The following is a 24,123-nucleotide window of genomic DNA, read 5'->3' as shown; positions in this document are numbered from 1 at the left end:
TGTTGGCGGGATTTTGACACGCAGGTCAGATACTGGCCTGGCCTCCTGCAGATCGGGTAAAAGATCCTTCACGTTTGATCGCGTTTGAATGAAAAAGTCCAGGAAGTCTCCTCCGATTTACATCTGCAAATGCTCCCATCGACGGGGCTCGGAATGGTCCAAGTGGTCTAACTGTTTTAGGCAAATGATGAAGTTGCAGATGTTCAGGGGAGAAAGTCGCAAATGGATCAAGAGTCAAGACTAGCGCGATATTAGAATCGCTTAACCTCGATGATCTTGGGAATTTCTCAAGTGAGTCGAACGTCAGTGAATATCAAGGCTGGATGGAGGATGGAGTCATCTTCACCTACTCCCGAGGTCGTGTTTGGCCTCAGGCATCAAGGCCGACTTTCCTCTCCCCTCGTCTTGGATTCGTCCCTGTTTCTACTTTCTCGGAATAATTTGCTTCTATATTAAGAATGTCTGTCTTTTCAGTTGCCCGATCTCTTCTTGAAATATCTCAGCCGAAGGCCATCCTTCGGTCAGCTTTTGCCCCCCCATATCTGTCCTCGATTAGCTCTGAGGTCATATGAAGATCAGACGCTACCTACTGCGTACGGAGTACTCCATATACCTGATCTGATTTTGATTTCCTGATCTAGGTATGAGGGACGAAGATACGAAGGTACATCATCATGGTATACATCGTATCTGCCCACTCTCAACGGGATACATGTAATTAGACGAGATGGCTATTTACGAGCTTGCCAAAATAGGACACCATCTACTCCGAATGGCATCGCCTCTAGCAAGTCTATCTATATTTGAATTACGAGTTTCTTCACATAGATACGGGAACCCCAGACTAGCCCGGAAGAGAAGAATGATACGCATTACTGGTGCATCTCATTGGTCCACAGTGGTTCTGGTTCGTATTGAGGCCCCTGGCCCTGCCAATAAACACGAGAATAAGAATAACCTACCCTACACCGTTCTACGAAAGACACGAGCTTAAAGGATACATACCAATAAAAACAGTCATTCGGCCTACAGGGGTCCAATCGGTATAACCTCACCATTGTCTTCACCTCGTAACTCGGGAATTAGTGTCCTGTGGCCCCAGATCGCGGTGACCTTGCAGGACGCCAAGCGTGGAGTGAACATACGGCGTATTCGGAATTATTCATACGGAGTACTCCGTAGTAAGCCTGTGGACTGCGGACTTTTGGGAGGCCTAAGAAGCGATATCAGCCCTTTGTGTACGGAGTAGTGCTTTAAATTCAATATCCACTCGCATCTTCTCCTTTTTCTGTGTCCTCTTTATGCGGTATACCCTTTTACAATCAAAAAAAGACTCTCTCTCTCGGTCGAGTCTTTGTTCTATGCAGCCACATCTGGAACTATTTCTTCAACAAAGAAATGCAACAATTCGCCCCTCAGATCTACGTCTCTGCGCCAGGATTCCAGTCGACGGTATGTGCCAACCCAACCGACGGCCCGGTAATCATCGGGGGGGTGGAAGTGACAAAGTATCATCGTAGCAGGAGGCTAACAAAACGCCATGCCAGCCATCCGTCAACAATGCCCTGGGGAAAAAGAAGATGCAGAATGAAAGCGACCCGAACTCTCTAGTCATCTCGCCTCTTCGACCTCGTGGCAATCATCTAAATCACAAAATATTAGTTCGCCGCTCGCATGCACTGAAAGGTCGAAGAAATATAACTCGCTCCAATTCGAGATCCATCAAATATGATGCAGGCCTCCACCCCAGCGGGTCAATTCAGTCAAGTCCCATCGATGCATATAGATATACAATGCCAGCGCAGATGAAGGACATTACCCATGTCAGCCAGTGGATCGTGTCTGGAACGCTCCTAGGGCTCGCCACAAAAGAGACTCGGCGATGCCAATCAAACAGCATTAATCTCAAAGAAGACGGCTTTGCAGGTGGGGATGTCGGGGACATCGGGGACCCTTTGTCTAACTCCCCGCAGGAAATTTGGGATACTATGATTGAGCTGGAATCACCCCAGGAGTCCGATGATTCTGAAATCTCTCCATTGTCGGCCAATCTCCCTCAGTTGCGTCCAGCATCCTGCTTGACCCGCTTCTATTCCGACCCGTCATTGCTGTTTTCCGGTGTCTCCCCGGCCAGTGCACAGCGCAGTATGGACCGCTTCACGGGGTCCTCGGTTTTTGAGCGTGAGCTGGAAGAGCGGGTGCAGATCATGTATAGGAGCTCCACAGGCGTCTCTCCCAAGCCATATGCATCTCCGGGTCAAAATGAAGTCTCCCGCTCATCATCTGGATCGGATGAGACTTTGGACTCTGCCTCTTCATGCTATAGTCGTCGCACCTCGATTACCACTCTCGGCAGCGAGTTCTGGGGAGATGATGGACGATACCCTTACAAAACGGCTGATGAATACTCTATCCAATCCCCCATCTCTGGGGGTGTGTTCGATGATGATGCTGCTTCCCTTGCGTCACCATGCTCTCCTTCGGTGGAGGTGCTCAGCCGTCTGGGAGGGTCAAATATCCCCGTGCAGCTACGCCCAGGTCCAGTCACCAAGAAGGTATCGATGAACGACCTCAAGAACAAGCCATTGCCATTGGAACCATCCTTCGGCATTATTTCAAGCTCCAATGACAACCTCGATTACCCCCTTTCAGCGCCATCGCCGCGCCCCAAGTCACATCGAGCAATGGCTCGTTCCCAGAAAGAATCGCGAGGCTCGCCGCTGCAACACTCCATCACGATGAGCCATGAAGACTGGAAGAATTCGATGTTACAACACCTGAATTCCCGGGAATTGCAACACACAACTCAGGCATGGGGACACAGCCAGTCTAAGCCTCCGCCTCGGCCTCGTCATACTCGAGCCCAATCAGATAATGTAGGAGTCGCTGGCCCTCGCGCCCGCCATGTCCCATCGCTGTCGCAAGCGGCCGAGGACCTCGAGGCTGCCCTCGCAGGTCTGTCCGATAAGGATGGATCGCAAAAAAAGCAGGTTGTTCTGGATGGACCGTTGCAGATCAGCCGCAACGGCGACTTGATCGCGACCCGTCCCGCGCCCCGTCCTCCATCTACAAAGCCTCACTCCCAGTCACCGCGAGGGTCGCCCCTTTCACACTTAAAGAGGGAAAATCGCATCAGATCGGTCAGTCAAAGTCCGACCAAAGAAAAGAGTCATCGACTCCTCAAAAAGGAATCGAAAGAAAAAGCCCGCCCTCCTAGCAGGGACACACAGACAGATGCAAAGCCCCTGATATCCGAAGCGAAAAATAACGCAAATCCCAAAGAGACAAATCCCAGAAAAGAAAAACTCAGCAAGAAATCCTTTCTGGCCTTCAGTCGCAAACAGAGCCAAGGGCTGCGCGATGCAGTTAGCGTGGGCTCACGGTCGGAGCATTCCCTCCACCTGACAGAGGCGCATTCTTCCAATCCCCAGGATCTGGCCCCCACGCGCAACGATCTACTACTTCAGTTACCGCGTCTCCAAACTAATGATCTCGAGGGGAATCCCTTGAGCGACATTGCTGGACTGGATCAACCACTGTCGGGTAGCCCCGGTCTGCGAGACATGGACTGTGCGGCTCGAGCCGAGGAGAGCGCCCAGGCCTCTGACAACAAGCTCCGTCAAAGCTGGGCTTTGGTCTCCACAGCTCAGGCGAGCAGCCTCCACATCCCAGAACAGATCTACGAACTAGCCGCTACTCCCCCGTCACCTTTATCGGCGCTGCCTTCCCGTGTGCGCAAACATGATCATGGCGTCGAGATCACCCTTCCCGAAGATTTGCCGGTATATCTGATCTTCACGATAATGGAGCAGATCGACTCATTAGATGATCTCTTCAACTTCGTGCTCGTCAACAAGAAGATCTATACCGCTTTCAAAAGGCGCGAGCTGACTATGCTGAAGAACGCTTTGTTTAAGATGTCCCCGCCCGCTTGGGAACTGCGCGAGATGAGCCCGCCGTGGGAAATGGAGTGGCAGCTTTTGATAGATCCGGACTCTCAGGTTCCGGAATACACGCCTACTCTGTATCTGCAGAGGTATGCACAGGATATCTATACCCTTGCAAGGCTAAAAGCTCTGGTTCTTGCGCGGTGCGCTCCTTTCCTCCGTCGCGACACCATCCGCGGTCTGGCAGGCGTGGATAACAAACGTGCTGAGGATGTCGATGATGCTTTCTGGCGGATTTGGACCTTTTGTCGTATCTTTGGAAGCGGCAAGGGGCGAGAGAATGATATCACTGGTCAAATGGATTGGCTGAGAGGTGGAGTCGCAGCGAAGGGCCACTTCACTCCGGCGTCGACAATGACACAGCCTTTTGGTATTAATACTGTCTTGTTTGAACCGCCGGAGGGATTCGGTCGGGGTAATCTCTCGGGTCTGTCGCAGAAGCAGATGTACGATCTAACGGAAATTTGGACGTGTCTGGGTGTTTTATTGCAGCCATTGCATGGAAAATGCATCGAAGCCCGCAAGGTGGGCATCTTCGATACTATGAATGTTCCAGATGGTGACTTGGTCCGCGAAGAGATCATTCTCGGTAGGTGGAACAATAACCTCAACCCGGTGATTTATGGCTAACTCGGCGAATCAGAGGAATGGACTTCCTATATCCTTACGCTCGGCCTAGGAGCAGTGTTGACACTCAGTTCCGTGTGCGCAACTGACACCACAGTCGCCAAATTCACCAAGGCGAACTCAATCGGCCTGACCAAATGGGATCTAACCGAAACCGAAGCCAGTCGATCATCCTTCCTCAAAGAGGCGGTCTCGCGCGCCTATGAACTCCAAGAACGAACACTTGAAAGCCCAACTGAAATCAGTCCCCAACAAACAGCAGCGCAGTCAAGTCCAATTACCGAAACTTCCCGCGAGGACCGTCAACGCCAGGCCAGGTTCGCGCGCGAGCTTCGTCACCGCCGTGAACGCGGAATCGATCTCGACCCAGAACGTCGCTGTTCGTTCTCTGCTGAACGGCCCATGTCAGAGTTCAGCGCTATTGTCCGTGGTCTCAATGGGTCGCTTCGAGAACGCCAGCCCGTGCCACCTGTACCTGCGCTTGTCCTCGAACGGTCCTCGACGTCTACTTTGGGGACAGCCCCTCATACCCCGACATATCCGTCTGATCCTTCCCCTCCCTATGCGCTGTCAAATACTCCTCCAGCTCCAGCCATTATAGCTCCTGTACCTCTACGGCCGCAGGTCCTAGATCCTGTTGACCGCGCTATCCACGTGATTGTCAATGAGCTCGGTTTCGATGCAGAAGACGCTAAGTGGGCGCTTAAAATTACAGATACTGGTGAAGGGATTGATGCCCATGCCGCTGTGAAGCTGCTCCAGCGTCAACGTATCAAAAATGAGCGTAATCCCTTCGGCCAACGTGATAGTCTGTTGTCATCTGCTATTAGGCGTCAGCAGTCGGATGATTCAGGGTGGCGTTGGGCTTGATATTCTGACTTCCTTTTCCTGGCGTGTGTGATGTTTTTGAACACGTCTATGCCTATCAACGAATTAGTACCACGACCTTTCTATGTTATATACCCTTACGATGATCTTTTTTATTTTTTTCAAGTTTCCTTTTGTGGTTTTATATCATTTGATAGATTGTCTATCACTTCACACTCATTCAACTTTTTTCCCGCTGTTTCACAAGTCTCACTCGCCTTATTTGGTTGCACTTGAGTGTTATATACGAAAACTGAGCATCAAGCCTATTTATATATATTTCTATTGCTGTGAATCAGACTGTACGGCCATTCAATGAACTTTCGTACGGAGTGAGAGTTATCATGATCGGTACGAGCATAGTTAGGACTATATAAATAGACAGAGACTCGAGGAGAGGCTGCTATAGCTACTGATGCTAGGTAGGATAGCAAGATTCAAGTTGGGAGCTACTACAATAAGTTATTCCATATTGTGTTTCAGCTGACTAGCTAAAAGTACGAGACCAAATATTGAATTTCTATTTGAGGCAATGTCGGCCTTCTGCTCTAGAGAAACTGGCCAAAGCATCTAGTTTGGATGCGATCGAGGTGTCGTCCATTCTCTATCAACTGGAGAATTCACATCACATTGTCTTATACAAGCCGGATGCATGCTCACCCACTCCTATTGCGATGGCCCACCCTTTCTGAGTGATTGCTGCGTTCATTTTTCCGTTCATCCATCCAAGTGGTGGAAACACGTGCGATTTGCGTGTGGCTCTATAACACCAAAGGTACGCAGTAACTCTTATGCGTTGCTCTACATGGTTGCAAACATCATCCAGAATAGGAACTTGGGAAGTTTTTGACACAAGATTTAATCAAACACCTGGTTTGGCTCAGCAAAAGACTGCCACAGCAATTATCTATCATCTTTAAGGGCTAATGTATATTTCAAATGCAAAGGCTGGAACGGAAGAAGCATAAACTCGTCGCATCGTCAAGGTGGCACACTCTTTATGGTTATTGTATTCAGATCAAACACCATTTGGCTCGTCATCGTCGGACTTGTCGCCATCGCTATCCTCACTCCAGCCGTCGGCTTCAAGTGAGCGACCACGGATACCGAAGCTCATGATGAATCCAATGAAGGAGACGGCTCCAAAGACTCCAAATGCCAGGGCTTCTCCCTTGGGCTGAATCTTGGCTGTCAGAGAGAATAATCCTCCGGAGAGGAATGGGCCAACGGCACGTCCGGCAGCGGAGAGGGTCTGTGCAAGACCATTCAGAGCGCCTAGGACAGCGTGATTGGGTGCGGAGTTTGTGACCTAGAGAAAATATTAGCCGTGATATTCTTTACGAAATTGAAAGGCCAGAGGTTCTTACCAAAAGCAGAGCGCTGGTCAGACCGCCCACCGAGGCAATAGTCTTGACCAGCAAGACAAAGCACAGTTCAATGGCCATAATGGCCGACTTGCTAGTCACCCCATCCGCAGTTTTGCTCTTGTACCCAATGAAAGGCATCAAGATGAATGAGATGACGAAGCCGAAGAGACCGGCGCGGTATGACCATCGGTTGCCCATCTTGTCCCGCAGACGGTTGAAAATACAGATTTGGAAGATGATCGTCACAACCCCCGCGAATCCTTGAGAAAGGCCAATCTCGGATGGTGTGAGGGACCGTCCAGCCGGAGGCTTGGCTTGTGCGAAGATTGGGAACAGCGAGTTGAAGGAAACATTGCAGAAAGCAAATATCAAATATGTCAAGAGGAGCAAGATTGTATCCCGAGTGAAGATTTCGTCCCACGTAAGTTCTTCATGGTGGCCATGGATGCTTGACACTTCCGACGCAGAGTCCAGATCACTGTCATGATCCTCGGTCTCTGCGTCGCGTAGGCCATGAATACCCAGGGGTCCTTGCGACACCTCCACGTAGGTCGGGTGGCGGGAATCCCCGGTGAACTGCCACAGCCATGTAAACAGGTTGCGCACCTTTTTGCCGATCTTTGGAAGACTATCTGCGTCTTCTAAACTCTCTTCCAGGAAAATAGCCGTCAATACAAAATCCATCAAAAGCACCACAGCAGATAATACGTTCGGGGCAAGGTAAGGGTATGGGTTTTTGTCGCCAGTAAAAGGATTAGTCTCGAAAATGAGCATTCCTCCCAAGAGAGGACCCGTTATACCTCCAATGCCATATAGAACAGGTAGGTAGGTGAAGGCCTGAGACTGGTTGCTTCGGTCGGTGATTTCTCCGAGACAGGTGGACACCAACCCCTGGTTTCCATTGACCATACCCATTAAGGCTTGTACCGCTATAGCTTGTACTAGTGTCTTGCAGAATCCGAATGCAATGAAGCATAGCGCAGTCAAAAAAGTGCCAACCAGGATCACTGGCTTGCGACCAATGCGATCCGAGAGCCAGCCCCAGAAATAGTTTGTAACAAATTGTGCCAATGCAAAAGCTGAAGCAATGGTCCCCACGTACACGCCCACCTGGGTCGGTTCGACTTCGGGGAATGTCGATGCCATGTCCGGGAGGTATGGACTAATCGAGTTCAATGCTGTTTGCTCCGCCAGTGCAATCATTGCCAGCACTGCCATCTGCCTCTTTGGCAGTGGCGATGATGTTCCGGTGGAGTCAGCGGTCTCATGATGGTGCTCGTGTGAACCGTCCGCGGAGGACTCGGACTGGCCCGAGTTAGGTCGTCCGCGCGACTTGGGCGGCGGGGTATCGAAGGTCTGGTAGTGCTGCGTGGAAGAGCGGCGATTGAGCGAAGCCCGGTCTGGGCCCGTCATTCTGGCAGCACACCAGCAAAATTAAGACCGAATGAAATCTTGATACAACCGAGCAAACAATTGGGGGTCGTGCCAAAAGCCCGGTTGTAGACGTAATCTTGTCGTGTGGGAGCTTATGAGTGCGGCCACAAGCTGCGCTGGTATTTTTGCAGCTTTCCTATGTAAGCTGAAGGGCGATGTGAGGTACCTGAGGTGATCTCCGGGCAAGAAAAAGTGTGGAGAAGCTTAGGATGATTGAAGTGACCGCAAGCCCGCGACCGGATCAGGGAAGACAAATGATGATGTAAGCGCGATGATGCTGAGTCATTTACCTAGGTACCTAAATAGTGCTCGGTGGCGTAACCATTTATTTAGATTCATCTGCATGATGCCTCTGTTTTGATCGTTTTCGCTGCATGCCAATGGCCCTTGCATGCGCTGATCTTCTGTTACCAGATCTTTCTTGTCACAGAGGAGGCTGATGTCGAAGTTCAGCTGTTCAAAAGTACGGAGTACATAGAGGCTCATAGCGAGATGCATCACTTAGTCCATCTATATCTGATCTCAATCAGCCATTCCAGGGCTTTGACAGTAGATTATTGATTCTTTCAAGATGTAGATCTTATACAGAAAAGAAAGGGGAAAAAAGGCACAGCATACGGAGCACAAATTCTCAACTATTTATAAGTCGGGGGCTGGGTTATCTCCAACATGCATGTAGAACATACATGAGGGATTCAGCCACTACGGAGTATACTGGCGTAGTTTATAGGTAGTATCTTCCTATTCCATATATAGTACGGAGTATATGGAGTACATCTCATCACCTATGTCTATCGACGGTCATGGACCATTGAATAATTCCGTTTAAGAGATTCATTTACAAGATGCACGGGTCTGGACTATAGTCCGCATATATATCCCGCCAACATCCAACTCACAATATCCAAGATTATTATTTCTGCTCACTTTGATTTAATACGTTATGGATGAAATCTGAATAAAGACTATTACCTTAACCCATATTAAGCTAGAATGAGAGATTTAGTATGCTCCCTAGATAATTCCTCGACTATGTGGCCATAACCTGCTGCTACTTCCATCAACCAGCCAAGTGGCCGAGCAGTAACTCAGCCATCACATCTTCCTTGGTCTAGTGGTGATGATTTCCGCTTGTCATTAACACCGATAAGCGCGGGAGACCGGGGTTCGATTCCCCGAGGGAGAGATTTCTTTTTGCTCTTTTTGTGTTCCTCCTGGGACATATCAGGACTGCTTTTTTGTTCAAATAATCTTTAATCAATGGTATCTGCCGAAACACTTCAGCTTGTACGGAGTACATACTTATCAATACTACACGGAGATAATGGCGTATTAACGTGGACCGAACAAAAGCCGCCTGCAAACATTTTTAAGTGGAGCTAGGCCCTAAAAACTCCACTGCCCCATATAGCACTCGCCGGCAGTCTCTTCCATCAAGGCCGGCTGGCCCAATGGCAAGGCGCTTGACTACGAATCAAGAGATTGCAGGTTCGATCCCTGCGTCGGTCAATATTTTTGTTTCCTGGCTTTCCTTTTGCTCCATCGTTGGTCAGATTCATCGAACCGACGAAGAACAAGTAGAATGGCGGTGGTTGGGGATACATGGGTGGCAATTCATCTTTTTTTTGTCTTTGGCTGGGCTGCTCGCTGGATCATAAAAGGGCAAGAATAAAATGCCAGGCGTGGGAGATTGATCACGTTCTACCAAATGGAACGTAGGTAAGATGGTGTCAATAAGAAGGCTGCTGGAAAGATAGGATCTGTATAGATATTGCACTGATGAACTTGCATGACAATCTCTTCCTTACGAGACTCTCGGGGGTCCCGTTGGGGGGAAACGACCTCTCCAGTGGCAGGTTTGTCTCCACCGATAATTTAGGAGTTAGTGCCAATGTCTACGTGAACAGCCTATTTGTTGGTTATTCTGCAAGGTGGTTAGGGCTGGTACATGACCTGAGTGCATGTTAGCTTTTTAATACGAGACCAGTTTACAAAATCAGTATCCTACCTCTTCCCAAGGTTCTTTTCATCAATACATACAGGTATGCAGGCATCTCTAAAGTTCCAGTATACAAAACTCTCTAAATATCAACGATCCAATGTTCTTTTTGTGACCCCGCAGAGAGCCAACAGCTACTCTGTATGTGACTACATGTAGATACTTAGAATTCTATACCCCCGTGAGCACTTCATTACACGAGACAATACCTAAAAATAAGATGCAAAGAATAGGACTGCAAAGAATATCGAAGTGCAAAGAGACAAAAAAAAAAACATCAAACTCAAGGATGTGCAATTCGCTGTGCTTTTTGGAAGGTTCGGTCGAAGAAAGTCCTTCATATATGAACAATCTGCTTTTATAAACCCATAAGTTAAACATTAGCTACATCTTATTCTGGAAACAACTTTTTGCACTCGATCGTTAAAACCGCATAATAATACTATCTAGTGTACCTAGGTAAAAAGCTGATCGGACTCTTACATCACAGGAACGTTAAAGGGAGGGCTAAAAACGATTCAAACTCGGGTCAAGATTTTGTTTATTCAAGAATACGCATATGCACATGCATGTTAAAATGTACGCTTCGGGTGTGAATGTGTACAGCGCTCCGGGGTCTGTTCCACTTGGATATCCCTGATATTGGACCCCTTTTGGCATTGTAAATCATAGTCCCTATTAAGGCTATTCCCATAAGTGAACCTACTCATACTATATAAACCTTGAGAAGAGCAGAATATATCCGTAAAAGGCACTTCTAAAAAGACCTTTAAGAACATGGGCAATTAGAAAGGCTTCCAAAACGACGTCGCAAGACCGCAATACAGCCGAATATACTCCGTACTGGAAGCTTCATTTTGCCGGATGTTCCAGGTTTAAGTTAGATATCTTCCAAAGGTACTTATCAAGGTCTTTATTAAAGTAATTCAGCTATTCTATTTTTTTCCAGTTTTAAGCCAGGCATATTCTTGCAGTAAATTCGATGTTAATTGAACCAAACCCCTGAGCGCCATAAACATTCGGACTTCAGACATGTCACAGTGCGTTCTGTTAATGGTAAATTGTTTCCGATATCCCATGGAAAACTTGCAGGTATTTAAACATAATCAGTTGATCCTCCCGGTTACAGCGAATATGATTTGCAGTAAATATCTCATTGGTGAGGTTATATCTCATGGTAGCTGAAAAAGCTCCAGACTTTCCTAATCAAATAGATTGAGTGACTCGCAGTAAGCACAGTGCAAGGCTGATAAGCATTGGGAGATTCCAGTGACCATCAGAAGCGTTGACGTCCGTTACGAGATGATAGCAAAGTCTGCCTTTCTACAAAAGGCTATGTTCTATTGAAATCGCTATAGTATTACAGCATCTCGATTTCCACTATAACTCGCAGTTACACAATAAAAATTGGATCAAGCGAGAGTATCGTGAGAAATTAAATCACAATCCAATGTAGGATCCTAGCAATCGAAGTCTATCCCGTAGTCTTCGCTGCTTGGACATTCGTATCGTTTTGTCTAGCTTTCCCTGTGCTCGCAAGAGGCCGTCAAGATTCTTAAAGACCTGGAGGGTGGATTTATGCTTCGGTCCGAGTATTTCCTCATACCCAGCTAGTGCCCGCTGGTACATCTCTTCGGCCTTATCTGGTTTGCCTTGAATATAATAGAGAAGGCCAATGTTGTGGACGGCAATAAGGGTTGACTGATGGTTCGGTCCGAGCATTTCCTCATACCCAGCTAGTGCCCACTGGTACATCTCTTCGGCCTTATCTAGTTTGCCTTGATCATGATAGAGAATGCTAATACTGTCGACGGCATTAAGGGTAGACTGATGGTTCGGTCCGAGTATTTCCTCATACCCAGCTAGTGCCCGCTGGTACATCTCTTCGGCCTTATCTGGTTTGCCTTGGTCATAATAGAGAAGGCCAATACTATGAACGGCGTTGAGGGTTAACTGATGGTTCGGACCGAGCATTTCCTCATACCCAGCTAGTGCCCACTGGTACATCTCTTCGGCCTTATCTGGTTTGCCTTGATCACGATAGAGAAGGCCAATATTGTGGACAGCAGTAAGGGTTGACTGATGGTTCGGTCCGAGTATTGCCTTATACGCAGCTAGTGCTCGCTGGTACATCTCTTCGGCCTTATCTGGTTTGCCTTGATCATAATAGAGAACGCCAATATTGTGGACGGCAGTAAGGGTTGACTGATGGTTCGGTCCGAGGGTTTCCTCATACCCAGCTAGTGCCCGCTGGTACATCTCTTCGGCCTTATCTGGTTTGTCTTGATCACGATAGAGACGGCCAATATTGTGGACGGCATTAAGGGTAAACTCATGCTTCGGACCGAGTATTTCCTCATACCCAGCTAGTGCCCGCTGGTACATCTGCTCCGCAGCAGCCATTTGAGACTGGTGGTGAAGTAATTGTGCAACGTGTGAGAGCTTGGTGATTTGATCAGGCGTAGAATCATGAGCAATATCATTTTTAAGGAACCGCTGTTCTACTAGTCGTGTTGCATGACCAGCTGATCGGGCAAAAATGATACGTTCAAAATCATACCGATCAAACGCATCGATAGTTGCATGGACGCAATCTAATGCGAACCAGTAGGACTCCATATCAATACCCTTATTGAGTACGGCCAATGTCCAGTCATGCACACAATTATGCATGCTCCATGACTTTGATGTCAAGTGGCCTTCCAGAAAGTAGTACTCGGTTAGAAATGCTACCACTCCGTGGAAGGTCACTTCATCAGGAACCACTTCAAGAAGCCACCGGGGAGAGCTTTCGCTGATTCCATCTTGGAAAAGCTCATACCAGAGGTTCTCGTTACCGAAGTACGCCAATAACTTCAATAATTTTGCCGCGAGGGGGCTGTTGGTTTCTAGCTGGGCGTATGAGAGGTTCCAAGCTGTGAAAAGTGTATGCTCACGGTAATCTTGAAGTTGTGTAGGATTGCTGGGATGAATATTCCAGCGCTTTTCGTACTCTTCCAGGTAGCGTGCAAAAGTGAAATTGCTTCGCTGTAGATATGTCCCAGCGGTGGCCAAAGCAAGCGGAAGGCCATTAAGTCGCTTGGCAAGGCGCGTTGCATCAGGGTCTGTCAAAGGTTATTAGTTAAGCATTTCAACATTGAATATATAGATACCGTACCTGATTGAACATTTTCTCTTTTTGATCGGGTTTGAAGAATTGCGAGACTGTCGTTGATATCCTGGAAAGGCTTTACATCGAGAACGAGACCTGCGACCTGGGCTGGAACTCGCGTGGTGACTAGGATCGACCCCTGGGAACAAGGTGGGTAATAGTTGTTGATATCATACTGGCTTGGGTCATCATAGTTATCATAGATCAACAACGCTCCGGCATTTGCGGAATCAGATAGCCACCGATGTACTAGTTCGACAATCCCTTCGCTCTTCAAGGGACGGGGATCCTGGGCATTGAAGATGAGATTGGCGATCAACCTGAAACTATCTTTGAGTGAAGCTTCAGACGTTGCATTCAACCAAAACATGGAGGTATAAGATGCAGCGTGCGACTTTGCGTAAGCAATAGCAAGCCGGGTCTTGCCGGCACCGCCCATTCCACCAAGAACTAGGCGCCGTTGGTTGTGAACCTTCTGGGCTGGGTTCAAGGCTTGTGCAATTTCCACAATCTCAGAGCAACGCCCAACAAAGAGCTCTGGAGCCAGAAAAGGTGCTTGGCCGAGACAGTCACCAACTGGTGGACGAAAGCTGAAGTTTTTTTTCTGTCGAGTGACTACAAATAGAGGTCAGTACGACTTTGTTCAAATAAACCGAATAAGCGTTTGTTCTGAAGAAAAAGGAAAACAGTTCTCTACAAGTAAATGAGATATCTCGTAGACTATAAGAACGGAGTAAAGATCGCATCAGGGAATGCTAAGACCGAGGAACTAATGCAATATTATATATCGCCCTTTGGTCCTCGATCCATTCACATACAAAATCAGGTCAAGTGGGAGAACGACTCCTAGGGCTTCTCCGCTGCTCACCAATATTGAAAGTCTGTGATCCAACATGTCCACTATTGGCGTAGGTGCCAGTGTGATTGTGCAAGTTCCCCCCGTCCCGATTGATGTTGTTGGTCTGAGTTCCATCTCCGTTGGAGATGTATATGCCGGTATGTTCTTCTTCTGAGGATTCAATGGATTTCATCTCTCGGAGGATCTCTTGAAGCTGGGCGTTTTGCTGTTGATTACCAGATCTAACTGAATTGTGATTGACAAGGAGTTGGACTTGTTTGGTGATTGATTCCATGAGCTCTTCGACCTTGTTTCCTTTTCCGAGTCTTTTCACCAGTTTCCAATATCGTTTCTTCCATGAATCGCCGTCACCAGTGATCATTTTTTCAAAGATGTTCTTTAGCTTGGTGACTTCATCCTCACAAGACTCGATGATCTTTTCCAAGGCTTCGCACACATTTTCGGCCAGTGAGTCTGCTCTTCGTTCAAGGTGACTCTTGCATTTCGTGAGAATATCGAGAATGACGGGGAGTTGGTGTCGAACAGCGTCGAATGTCTCAGGCAATTTGATGTCCTTCCGAGCACCGTCGTAGATCTTGATCGAAACCTCGATGAGAGAAACAACTGCGGAAATGGCGCCGAGCACTTCTGCCATTTTTGACATAAACAATAAGAATGAGTAGTGAGGTATGCGAAAGAGCAGAAGTCGTGAGAAAAGGCGGGATAGAGAAAGCTATCTACTTACGAGCTAATCTGGTTAATTCTGTAAGAAACGCCCGGGTGAGCGCGCTTACTTCCCTACACTCGGGGCGTATGATGGAGGTCCTCGAATAGGATGGCCGCCGCATGAGCTCAAGTCGAAGGAGCCCAATCATATTGGAGGTAATACGAGGTATTCTCTTTAAATAGCTGATATATGCTCCTCTTTGGGCTGGCTATGAGAGATATACACCAATCCCTACGTACCTATAGCGTAACGGGTGAGTAATTGACTAAGTCCTGAAACCCCCCAAGGCGCTTAGAGAGAGTAGGGCGGCGGTTAGGGCTGTGATAGGACACGAGTGCAAGGGGGCTGTTTCTATACGATATCAGTTGACCAAGTCAGTATCCAGCCGCTTTGTTCTCTTCAATGGGCATTTCTAAAATAAGTGTACAAGAACACTTAAATATCAATAATCCAATCTTCCAAGACCATACGGAGAGCCAACAACCGTCTGCAGGTGGCTGGACAAACAGGGCTCTATACTTTTGTGAGAACTTCATTATGTGAAACAATACCTAAGAATAAGATACAAGGAATAAAATAGCAAAGGATATCGGGGAGTGTAGAAGGCAACAAATGTCAAACTGCAAAACCACTTCGTCTCTTACTTCATCAGTAGACTGACAGCCCAGGGAACACTAAGTCCTCGCAAATCTCCATAATGCTGTCCAACACCCAAGAAAACGATGGGAATACCGGTAGCGTGGACCATGCTGACCAAGGTTCCCACCATGTCGCCGACGGTATCACATTTACTGATGATGAAACCATCCAGGTTCCTGCCAGTGCCAAAGGCCTGGTTGAAGTTGCGGGCCTGCATGACACTGTCTGTGCCGACCAGAGCCTCACCAACCATAAAGATCTTGTCTGGGTTGGCAAACTTGGCAAACTTCTCGAGCGAGGACATCAGCCGCTGATCATTATGCCGGCGGCCGGCAGTATCAATCAGGACGACATCAAACTTGTTGGCCGCAGCGTAATCAACTGCATCCTTGGCGACATTGGCAGCGTCCTTGCCATAGCCCTTCTGGTAAATCTCCACGTCGCCTGCATTCTCGCGGACGCTCAATTCCTTCAAACGGTCAGCGTGCACGCGGAGCTGCTCCACGGCACCAGAACGGAAAGTATCGCAGGCTGCGATAAGTACGCGGTACTTGTTCTGCAGCAAGAAGTAGCAGATCTTGCTCAGATTGGTCGACTTGCCAACGCCGTTGACACCAACAATAGACATGACATACGGGCGAGGCGCCTGCTGCTTGGTAGCGGGGGCAACTACAGCGTTGATCTCGCGCAACAGATCCAAGGAAGAAGTCGGCGTGAGGATCTTCCGCAGCGAAGATTCCATGGCCACACGTAAGGCGGCATCGATACTCTGGAAGTTTCCAGTCTTCTTGCCAACCATCTCCCGCTTGACTCCATCGCAGAGACGAACGGCGGCTTCACGCGCCACGTTCTTCTTCAAAAGGTGTTCTTCCATCGCCTTGAGCGGCTTCTCGAGGTCCGAATCCGTCAGAACCTTTCCTCCAACAATGTTGCGGAAGAAACCACCGATTGCATTAAATCCGGAACCAACAACACCAGACGAAGCAGTGCTCTTGGACTTTTCTGCATCGGCTTGATCCAAAATGGACTGGACTTCCTCGCCCAACTCCTTCAACACGAATTGACCCTTGCCAGTTCGGCGACCCCAATCATCCTCAGAGACACCCTCGACTGCTGGTGCAGCGGCCTCTCCCTCCTCGGCGGGGGCAGAGTAATCAAGGATCTCTTCATCACCATCGACCGCCATTCCACTATCATCCCATCTGCGCATTTTCTTCACAGGGGTTTTGGCTGGTTTCCCCTTCCGAGCCTCATCACCAGACGATGCGTTGGCGCTTGAATTAGCAGCCTTGCGCGCACGTCTGGAAGCACGACCTCCTGGTCCGGCTTTCGCGGTAAGAAGATGGCCCTGGGGGGTCGAAGATCTAGAAATTTCTGGTGTAGTTGGTGGCGTACCCTCGTCAGAGGTCGCCCCGGCTAGCGCAGCTCTAGGCTGCGCTTTGAGATGGTCAGTATGCATTTGGATTGGGGATATTAATGTTCCATACCTTTAGCCAAGCCAGGTACCGGTGGCGGGGGTGGTCCTCCATTGTCTGATGAAACAAGCGGATCTTTCTTATCGCCCGTCTCTGGCTCATATCCCTCCACAAAGCCACCAGTGTTGTCCTCAAGTTCCCGCACTTGTTGCTCAAAGTATTGATCGAACCGATAGGTTTGGATTCTCGCGCGGCTTCCCTTCACCTGATCCTTATAGAGATCGATAAAGATTGTAGAAATATTCTCGAGAAGTTTGTCAATCCATCCAAGATGAAGCAGCGATTGGTAAACGGCCTGTATATATCCAGAATTAGTCCTGCAAGATAGCGAGGCGCATGCGCATGCGACAGACATACCACGAAGATCAAATCAAACTCCTTGACTCTCTTCCATTTCAATGTGTATTTCTCCTTCTTGTATGCCGGCGAGACTCCAGGTGTCGCACTCTGCGGGACGACTTTCTCCTCGATGAAGACATCGTTGATCAGGCTGTTGATGACATGTGCGCCCACCGGAGCGTATGACTTGGACCAGAGCACCACGCCCGAGGCTGTGAGAATTTCAAAAGCCTCCAACATTCTGAATATCACCGGTAATCGTAGAATATGACAAGCGAATAACCAACGTGTGAGGGAAATGTCTGGTGTGACTTGGTGGCGGAACGGGGCAAAGTTGGAGAGCTCGGAAGCGGATTGGATCTTCAGCCACGTATAAACACTTCCCTCACGTTCTATCGACCTCGCTTCTTCCAAACCACCCCCGTCACACGTCCGGACTCGTTCGTCGCCGAATTACTACGCTCCTTATCCTTCGATCTCGTTTTTTTCATATTTAAGTGCAACATGTATCGGGGCTCTTTCGCTCCGCCGCCCGCGCAATCGCCGCCCCTTCATCACCCCGTCCCGCAACATGTCTCGACAGTCCCTATGATGCGCTCGCCACCACCACCAGCTCCCCAACAACCCCCAAGTGCTGGATATGGCGGTAACCCATATCAGCCATCGCCCGCTCAAGGCGGCAGTGGAAGCTATGCCCCTGGTGCTCCTGGATTTGGTGGGTTCATGAACGAACCCACAGCACAGATGGGCTTCCAGGTCGGCAAAAGTGCAATGGCAGCTGGCCAGGAATACATGGAAAATAACGTACGAACTATTGACACATCCTGATCCACAGCGTATATCTGACCGGAAGTCTATCCACAGTTCAATCGCTATGTCTCTATACCCGCTCTCAAACACTACTTTAACGTCTCCAACTCCTACGTCCTGAACAAGTTGATCCTCGTTCTCTTCCCCTGGCGACACAAACCATGGTCCCGTCAGCAAGCTCGAATGGCATCCTCCACGCCCGGACCAAATGGTCAGATCATACAACAACAATACTCGTCCATGTTCTTGCCTCCTCGTGACGACCTGAACTCGCCGGACATGTATATTCCTGTTATGGCATTGGTCACATATATTCTTCTCTCAGTTTTATTAGCTGGATTCCGGGGCGATTTCCACCCAGAGCTTCTGGGATCGATCACCACCACGGCTATTGCAGTGATTGCTTTTGAGATCTTATGCTTGAAGCTCGCTACGTATATTTTGAACATCAACAACGACTCGCAGCTGCTGGATCTGATGGCTTACTCCGGATATAAGTTCGTGGGAATCATTATCACCATGGTGGCTTCCGAAGTCTTGAACCCCGGACGGGGTACTCGGGGCTGGGTTGGCTGGACTGTCTTTGCGTACACATTTTTGGCCAACGCATTCTTCCTCGTGAGTTCATGACCTATATTTATATCTAGAGTGCGCCCGACGGTTGCTGATTAAGGGAATTCTAGCTTCGCTCCTTGAAATATGTGTTGCTACCCGATTCGACCGACTCTGCCATGCATGCCGGCTCCATGCAGGCTGTGGCTCGATCTCAGCGCAACCGACGCGGCCAATTTTTGTTTGTGTACTCGTACGCCGTTCAGTTCGTTTTCATGTGGGTGCTTAGTCGCGAGGGACCATCATCGGCGGCATCTGCCGGCTCGGCATCATCATGATCGGATACGCAGAGGGACAACGGATATTTGCTCTTTGCTGTTTGGGCGACATAGAATAGGTTGGAGGAAGGCATAGCATGGCGGGACAGCGAACAGCTTGCTCTAGGTCTTTGGGCATTGCGCGGCCGAGGTAACGATATAGCACGACTTACTGTAATCAAAACTATTTGCATTTGTACATTGCGACAAGCGGGTTCTAGGACGTAGGTCCGTAAAGCTTAATGGTAGGACTTAAGCTACGGGTGCTACGTTTTTTTTTAACTTGTTTTAGAACAGATTTGAGCTAAATACTAATGGAAACAGGTTTTCTTCAAGAGATATATTATTCATTGCGATAGCTATATAAAAGGAAGCGAGCTGACGATCCGACACAGGAGATTCTAGATGATTCTTTTGAAGGTTAGCGACTAGTCACAACCAACATGTCAAGCAATGATGTGCAAGGTAATAAGGTCCTCAGAGATCTTGGTAGTTATGGTAATATCATAGCCAGAAGCTCAATTACTATCTAGGCGTGATAAAGTTTTTAATCATCGGACGGGGAGTTTCCTGACGATTGTATGAACGTACCCTGTGAGAGATCGAGAGCTGAGGTGGTGTCGAAGTACAAGTCCAATGTCCTAGAATCTTTATAACAGTCAGCGCGATGTCTCTGAAGGCATTGACAAGCATAACATGAGTGGAATAATCCATATCAGAATATGTAAGAAAATTGAATATCATACGACAGTGCTGTATAGAGAGCCCCGGCGAGGGCCTCACAGACACTGGGTCAATCGCAAATTACCGCATCATATGAGGATGAGAAGCAAAGAAATGGAGACGAGCATACCTTTAGTAAATGCTACATGCGAGCAATTGGCGAAACTGAGGCTGAAAGCAGACTCATCATTAAAGTCTTGAGCTTCCAAAGCTGGAGAGCTTGGAGGGATCAACAACAGTCTTCGGCGAAAAAAAAAGTGATATAAGCACGGTATCGGAAAATGGTTGATGCGGGTGCTGATGTAAGCAGAGCCCTAGACCTGCGAGTGGCCGGCTAAGCGAGAATGTTGCGAGTGTGGGCACATCCGAATTTCGAGACAATTCTTGGACAATTGAACTCTTTCGACAACCCCTTCTCGACTCATATACCCCTGTCGACCGTGAGTGTGTTATCTTCAATATTACGAGACCCGCGACGCTGAATTTTTCGTCTCCCAGAATTTCGCCATGGCCGATATCGATGTCAAGGTCGCTTCATGGAAGCTGGTCGAGGTTGGCCGCCTAGTGCTGATCCGCAGCGGCCCCTTCGAAGGCAAGCTCGCTGCCATCGTTGAGATTGTGGACCACCGCCGTGTACGTGGAATCGCCCCGTTATTCGCAAATTCGTGACAACCTTGAAGAGAAATCGGGATTTTCGGAGATCTCGAAATACGGAACACATGTATTGACTTGCGATTTTTTGCTCAGGTCCTGGTCGACGGTCCCTCCACCGAGGAGAAGAAGATCGTGCCCCGTCACGTTCTCCCTCTCGCCCACGCCACCCTCACTCACTTCACCATTCCCCAGCTTCCCCGTGCTGCCGGTACCGGTCCCGTGAAGAAGCTCTGGGCTAAGAACGAGATCGATGGCAAGTGGGCCAAGAGCTCCTTCGCTCAGCGCTCCGACCGTGCCGAGCGCCGCAAGAACCTTTCCGACTTCGAGCGCTTCAAGGTTCTGCGCCTCCGCAAGCAGGTATGTGATGGATGGAATCGAAAGGGGAATGGCCCTAGCAGATGCGCCTGGGCCCACCCGATCGGATAATCTGGGGATTATGAATTGGCAACTAACAAGAAATTCTAGGCTCGCTACGAGGTCCAGAAGTCCCACGCCAAGGTCCGCGCTGCCATCAAGGCATAGATGATTACGAGGTTTCGGTTGCATGGGTTGAAGGAGGTGTCCTGGAAGGGTTTCCGTTGCTGGTTTTCCTCTGGCAAAATCGCTGTACACATTATCAATGAACAGCAAAAATGATTCAAAATCCTTGATATCCCGGCAAAGGGGCCTTTTGTCATTGATTTTCTTTCCTCCGTCCGGCTCTGGACTCGTTCTATATCCCCCTAAATTTGGCGGGAATATCTGACTCTACAAAAGAATAGAATGAGCAGATGCGTAAATAATGACTTGAGACACTGTATTATTGGATATATTTGAAATCTAGATCTATAAATTATCAGCCAATCTAGTTCAGTATTGGTGATGTAGTCCATATAGGGCAATGTGTGCAGGGCGGCAGAGTCTGGGGTGGGCAACCGCTCGCTAATGATTTTCGGGTTCGGCCTGCGCACAGCTACGCACCTTCAACTTCAACAAAATCCATCCCCATTCACCACAGCTTGATATTTACCTCTCAGGTATGTATGACTATTTACTCAATCGATCCCTCGCCTTTTCAATATGAAATTCCGCCCTTTTCCGAGTGTTGTGCGATTCGTGGGGGGAATGGCCAACTCTCCCACTATGCCCGCTCTCATATCCAACCAAACCTGACAACATTGCGAACTTACAACTAATCGACACTTTTTTTTCCGAATTTCTCTAGGCCCTTTACATCCGCAAAAATGGCTGATCCCCGCGTTGAAGAAATCCACGATGACGAAGTCACCAAGACCGTCGAGGAGAGCTCTGATGAGTCTGGCTCCGAGGCTGGTGATGAGCCCAACATTCCCGCCGGTGCCGCCGTCGCTATTCACTCCCGTGGTGAGAAGAAGGCCCGCAAGGCCATTGGCAAGCTCGGCCTGAAGCTCGTCCCTGGCATCACCCGTGTTACCCTCCGCCGCCCCAAGAACGTATGTGCTCCCGATGCGACCGTCATGAGAATTTCTACCCCGCCAAGTGCAATGTGATTGCAATCAGCTGCAATACTAGCCACGAACGCAATCAAGATATCATGCTATATCAATATGGAAATGCTAATTTTTGTGTTTTGAAAGATCCTCTTCGTTGTCAACCAGCCCGAGGTTTACCGTTCCCCCAACAGCAACTGCTGGATGTATGTGGAACCCAATGACCGACATCTATGAATGATATCCTCTAACACACTTCTAGCATCTTCGGTGAGGCCAAGATTGAGGACCTGAACTCCCAGGCCCAGGCTTCCGCCGCTCAGCAGCTCGCTGCCTCCGAGGCCGCTGGCGACCACGCCGGTCACGACCACGAGGAGATCCTCGGCAAGGGCAAGGCCCCCGAGACTGAGGATAAGAAGGAGGAGGAGGAAGATGATGGCGAGGAGGTTGATGAGTCCAACCTCGAGTCCAAGGATATCGAGCTCGTCATGGCACAAGCAAACGTCTCCCGCAAGAAGGCCGTCAAGGCTCTCCGGGAGAACGATAACGATATCGTCAACTCCATCATGGCCCTCAGCATATAACGAATGACCGGATTTAAGGTTCTATGAGGGACTTGGGTCACGACACTGGATGCAGATGTCTGGCGTGTTGCCCATAGTGTACACAATTCAGCCCAAAAAACAATTGAACCGTGATTGAGTCAACTTAGTTTTCAGGCTAATCTGTAAACACCAATTTTTTCTCCAACCTGGTATATAGTTCTCCAGTAATTCACACGATAACTCGATAATTTGTGTCATGGCCGTACATCGTATACATAATTCTACGGTGGATTCCGGAATGGACATCACGTGACCCGAACAATCCAAACCTTCCGGGTCGCTCCTCGTTCGGCATCTCCCTGCACATTGAACTCCCCTCTCTTCTCCCCACCCCCAACCTCTATCATACCCGTCACAATGGCTGCTGTATGTTCTGCTCCTGCTCATCAACTTGGACAACCCCTGTCAACTCCCTCGGATGTCACCCGCTAACCCCCTTCACCCGAAAACAGCGCAGCGCCGCTCTTAAGATCGACTGGGCCAAGGTGTCGACCTCGCTCGGCCTCCGCGGTCAGACCGCCGCTTCCCTCCAATCCTTCAAGAAGCGCAACGACGAGGCTCGCCGCAAGGTCCAGGTCCTGTCCGAGCAGCCCCAGACCATTGACTTCAGCCACTACCGCGGTATCCTGAAGAACCAGGCCATCATTGACGAGATCGAGAACCACTTCAAGACCTTCAAGCCTGCTTCCTACGATGTCAACCGCCAGCTGAAGGCCATCGATGCCTTCGAGGCCCAGGCTGTTCAGAACGCCGAGGCTACCAAGGGCAAGGTTGAGGCCGAGCTGAAGAACCTGCAGAAGACTCTCGAGAACATCGAGACTGCTCGTCCCTTCGAGGACCTCACTGTCGTACGTATATACTGTTCCAATCTATGGAATGAGAACGATTACTTACATGAATACCTTTTCAGGACGAGGTTGCCGCCGCTCAGCCCGAGATCGACGAGAAGACCGCTTCCCTCGTCTCCAAGGGCAAGTGGATGCCCCCTGGCTACAAGGTATGTGCCAAATATTTTGCTCAGATCATTACAGTCTATTTGATACTTATAACCTTTCTTTTTGTAGGAGCGCTTCGGCGATCTGTCCGCCGTCTAAGCGTGGACTCTTGTGGCCTCAAATCTGCCTTTTTATTCCTCGCTCTATCACACTACGTGATCATTACTTTTGGAGCCAGAAATATGGCTTTTCAGCCACTGTATGGTCAAATACCTCCGATAGTGTGGTTGGGCGATTGGGATGTGTATAGAAACAATACATTTGTCGTTTCTGCGTTCATTGACAGTTTCTACCGTAGTCTCGTACTTAAATGTAAACCATCTTGTTATCAAACCACTGTAGAGAATGGGTAAGATGTAAGCTCTAGACACCAACCAACGCAAATCAACATATAAAAATGTCCTCAGGAAAGCTTTCTCCGGACGGGTGGATCATGTCGGGATATATATCAGCGGTACGCCATCCAATACAGCTTTTCTGAACTCCAACAAAAAGGATTGGACGGCAATGTCTTCCATTCCATTCATATGCCACTGACCATCAAGCCACATATATAATGCTGCCTGATGCGGAGATCTCAAGCTGATCTTGCCAAGACATGTAACCAGC

The 24,123-nt window shown here is 48.8% G+C and overlaps 8 protein-coding genes across 8 annotated transcripts; 5 read left to right on the top strand and 3 right to left on the bottom strand.

The window, feature by feature from the left end:
• Positions 1–1,793: 1,793 nt before the first annotated feature.
• Positions 1,794–5,444, top strand: N7457_006582 (uncharacterized protein; the record flags this gene model as incomplete). The annotated part of the gene is made up of 2 exons (XM_057177626.1): positions 1,794–4,536; positions 4,591–5,444. The coding sequence occupies 2 exons, from the start codon at positions 1,794–1,796 to the stop codon at positions 5,442–5,444; spliced, it is 3,597 nt and encodes a 1,198-aa protein (XP_057029370.1).
• Positions 5,445–6,459: 1,015 nt separating this feature from the next.
• Positions 6,460–8,221, bottom strand: N7457_006581 (MFS transporter; the record flags this gene model as incomplete). The annotated part of the gene is made up of 2 exons (XM_057177625.1): positions 6,460–6,750; positions 6,809–8,221. 2 exons carry the CDS (start codon positions 8,219–8,221, stop codon positions 6,460–6,462), a joined length of 1,704 nt encoding a protein of 567 aa, XP_057029369.1.
• A 3,460-nt stretch (positions 8,222–11,681) lies between these two features.
• N7457_006580 (uncharacterized protein) lies at positions 11,682–14,885 on the bottom strand (the record flags this gene model as incomplete). The annotated part of the gene is made up of 3 exons (XM_057177624.1): positions 11,682–13,345; positions 13,399–14,007; positions 14,261–14,885. 3 exons carry the CDS (start codon positions 14,883–14,885, stop codon positions 11,682–11,684), a joined length of 2,898 nt encoding a protein of 965 aa, XP_057029368.1.
• Positions 14,886–15,597: 712 nt separating this feature from the next.
• On the bottom strand, positions 15,598–17,650 carry N7457_006579 (signal recognition particle receptor subunit alpha; the record flags this gene model as incomplete). The annotated part of the gene is made up of 3 exons (XM_057177623.1): positions 15,598–17,033; positions 17,084–17,366; positions 17,429–17,650. 3 exons carry the CDS (start codon positions 17,648–17,650, stop codon positions 15,598–15,600), a joined length of 1,941 nt encoding a protein of 646 aa, XP_057029367.1.
• Positions 17,651–17,914: 264 nt separating this feature from the next.
• N7457_006578 (protein transporter YIF1) lies at positions 17,915–19,110 on the top strand (the record flags this gene model as incomplete). Its single annotated transcript, XM_057177622.1, has 3 exons — positions 17,915–18,214; positions 18,275–18,838; positions 18,904–19,110. 3 exons carry the CDS (start codon positions 17,915–17,917, stop codon positions 19,108–19,110), a joined length of 1,071 nt encoding a protein of 356 aa, XP_057029366.1.
• A 1,046-nt stretch (positions 19,111–20,156) lies between these two features.
• Positions 20,157–21,036, top strand: N7457_006577 (60S ribosomal protein eL14; the record flags this gene model as incomplete). The annotated part of the gene is made up of 4 exons (XM_057177621.1): positions 20,157–20,252; positions 20,311–20,445; positions 20,560–20,823; positions 20,932–21,036. 4 exons carry the CDS (start codon positions 20,157–20,159, stop codon positions 20,986–20,988), a joined length of 552 nt encoding a protein of 183 aa, XP_057029365.1. The 3' UTR covers positions 20,989–21,036.
• A 647-nt stretch (positions 21,037–21,683) lies between these two features.
• N7457_006576 (nascent polypeptide-associated complex subunit alpha) lies at positions 21,684–22,498 on the top strand (the record flags this gene model as incomplete). The annotated part of the gene is made up of 3 exons (XM_057177620.1): positions 21,684–21,917; positions 22,062–22,120; positions 22,177–22,498. Exons 1-3 carry the CDS (start codon positions 21,690–21,692, stop codon positions 22,496–22,498), a joined length of 609 nt encoding a protein of 202 aa, XP_057029364.1. The 5' UTR covers positions 21,684–21,689.
• Positions 22,499–22,823: 325 nt separating this feature from the next.
• Positions 22,824–23,691, top strand: N7457_006575 (F1F0 ATP synthase subunit d). Its single transcript, XM_057177619.1, has 4 exons — positions 22,824–22,885; positions 22,972–23,367; positions 23,430–23,516; positions 23,584–23,691. The coding sequence occupies exons 1-4, from the start codon at positions 22,877–22,879 to the stop codon at positions 23,611–23,613; spliced, it is 522 nt and encodes a 173-aa protein (XP_057029363.1). The 5' UTR covers positions 22,824–22,876; the 3' UTR covers positions 23,614–23,691.
• The last annotated feature ends 432 nt before the right edge of the window (positions 23,692–24,123 follow it).

Source organism: Penicillium paradoxum (assembly GCF_028828445.1).
Source record: "Penicillium paradoxum strain IBT 22861 chromosome Unknown utg000006l_segment0_segment0, whole genome shotgun sequence".
Taxonomy (NCBI): domain Eukaryota; kingdom Fungi; phylum Ascomycota; class Eurotiomycetes; order Eurotiales; family Aspergillaceae; genus Penicillium; species Penicillium paradoxum.
The sequence above is the reverse complement of the archived record's forward strand: the minus strand, read 5'-3'. Positions and strand labels throughout refer to the sequence as shown.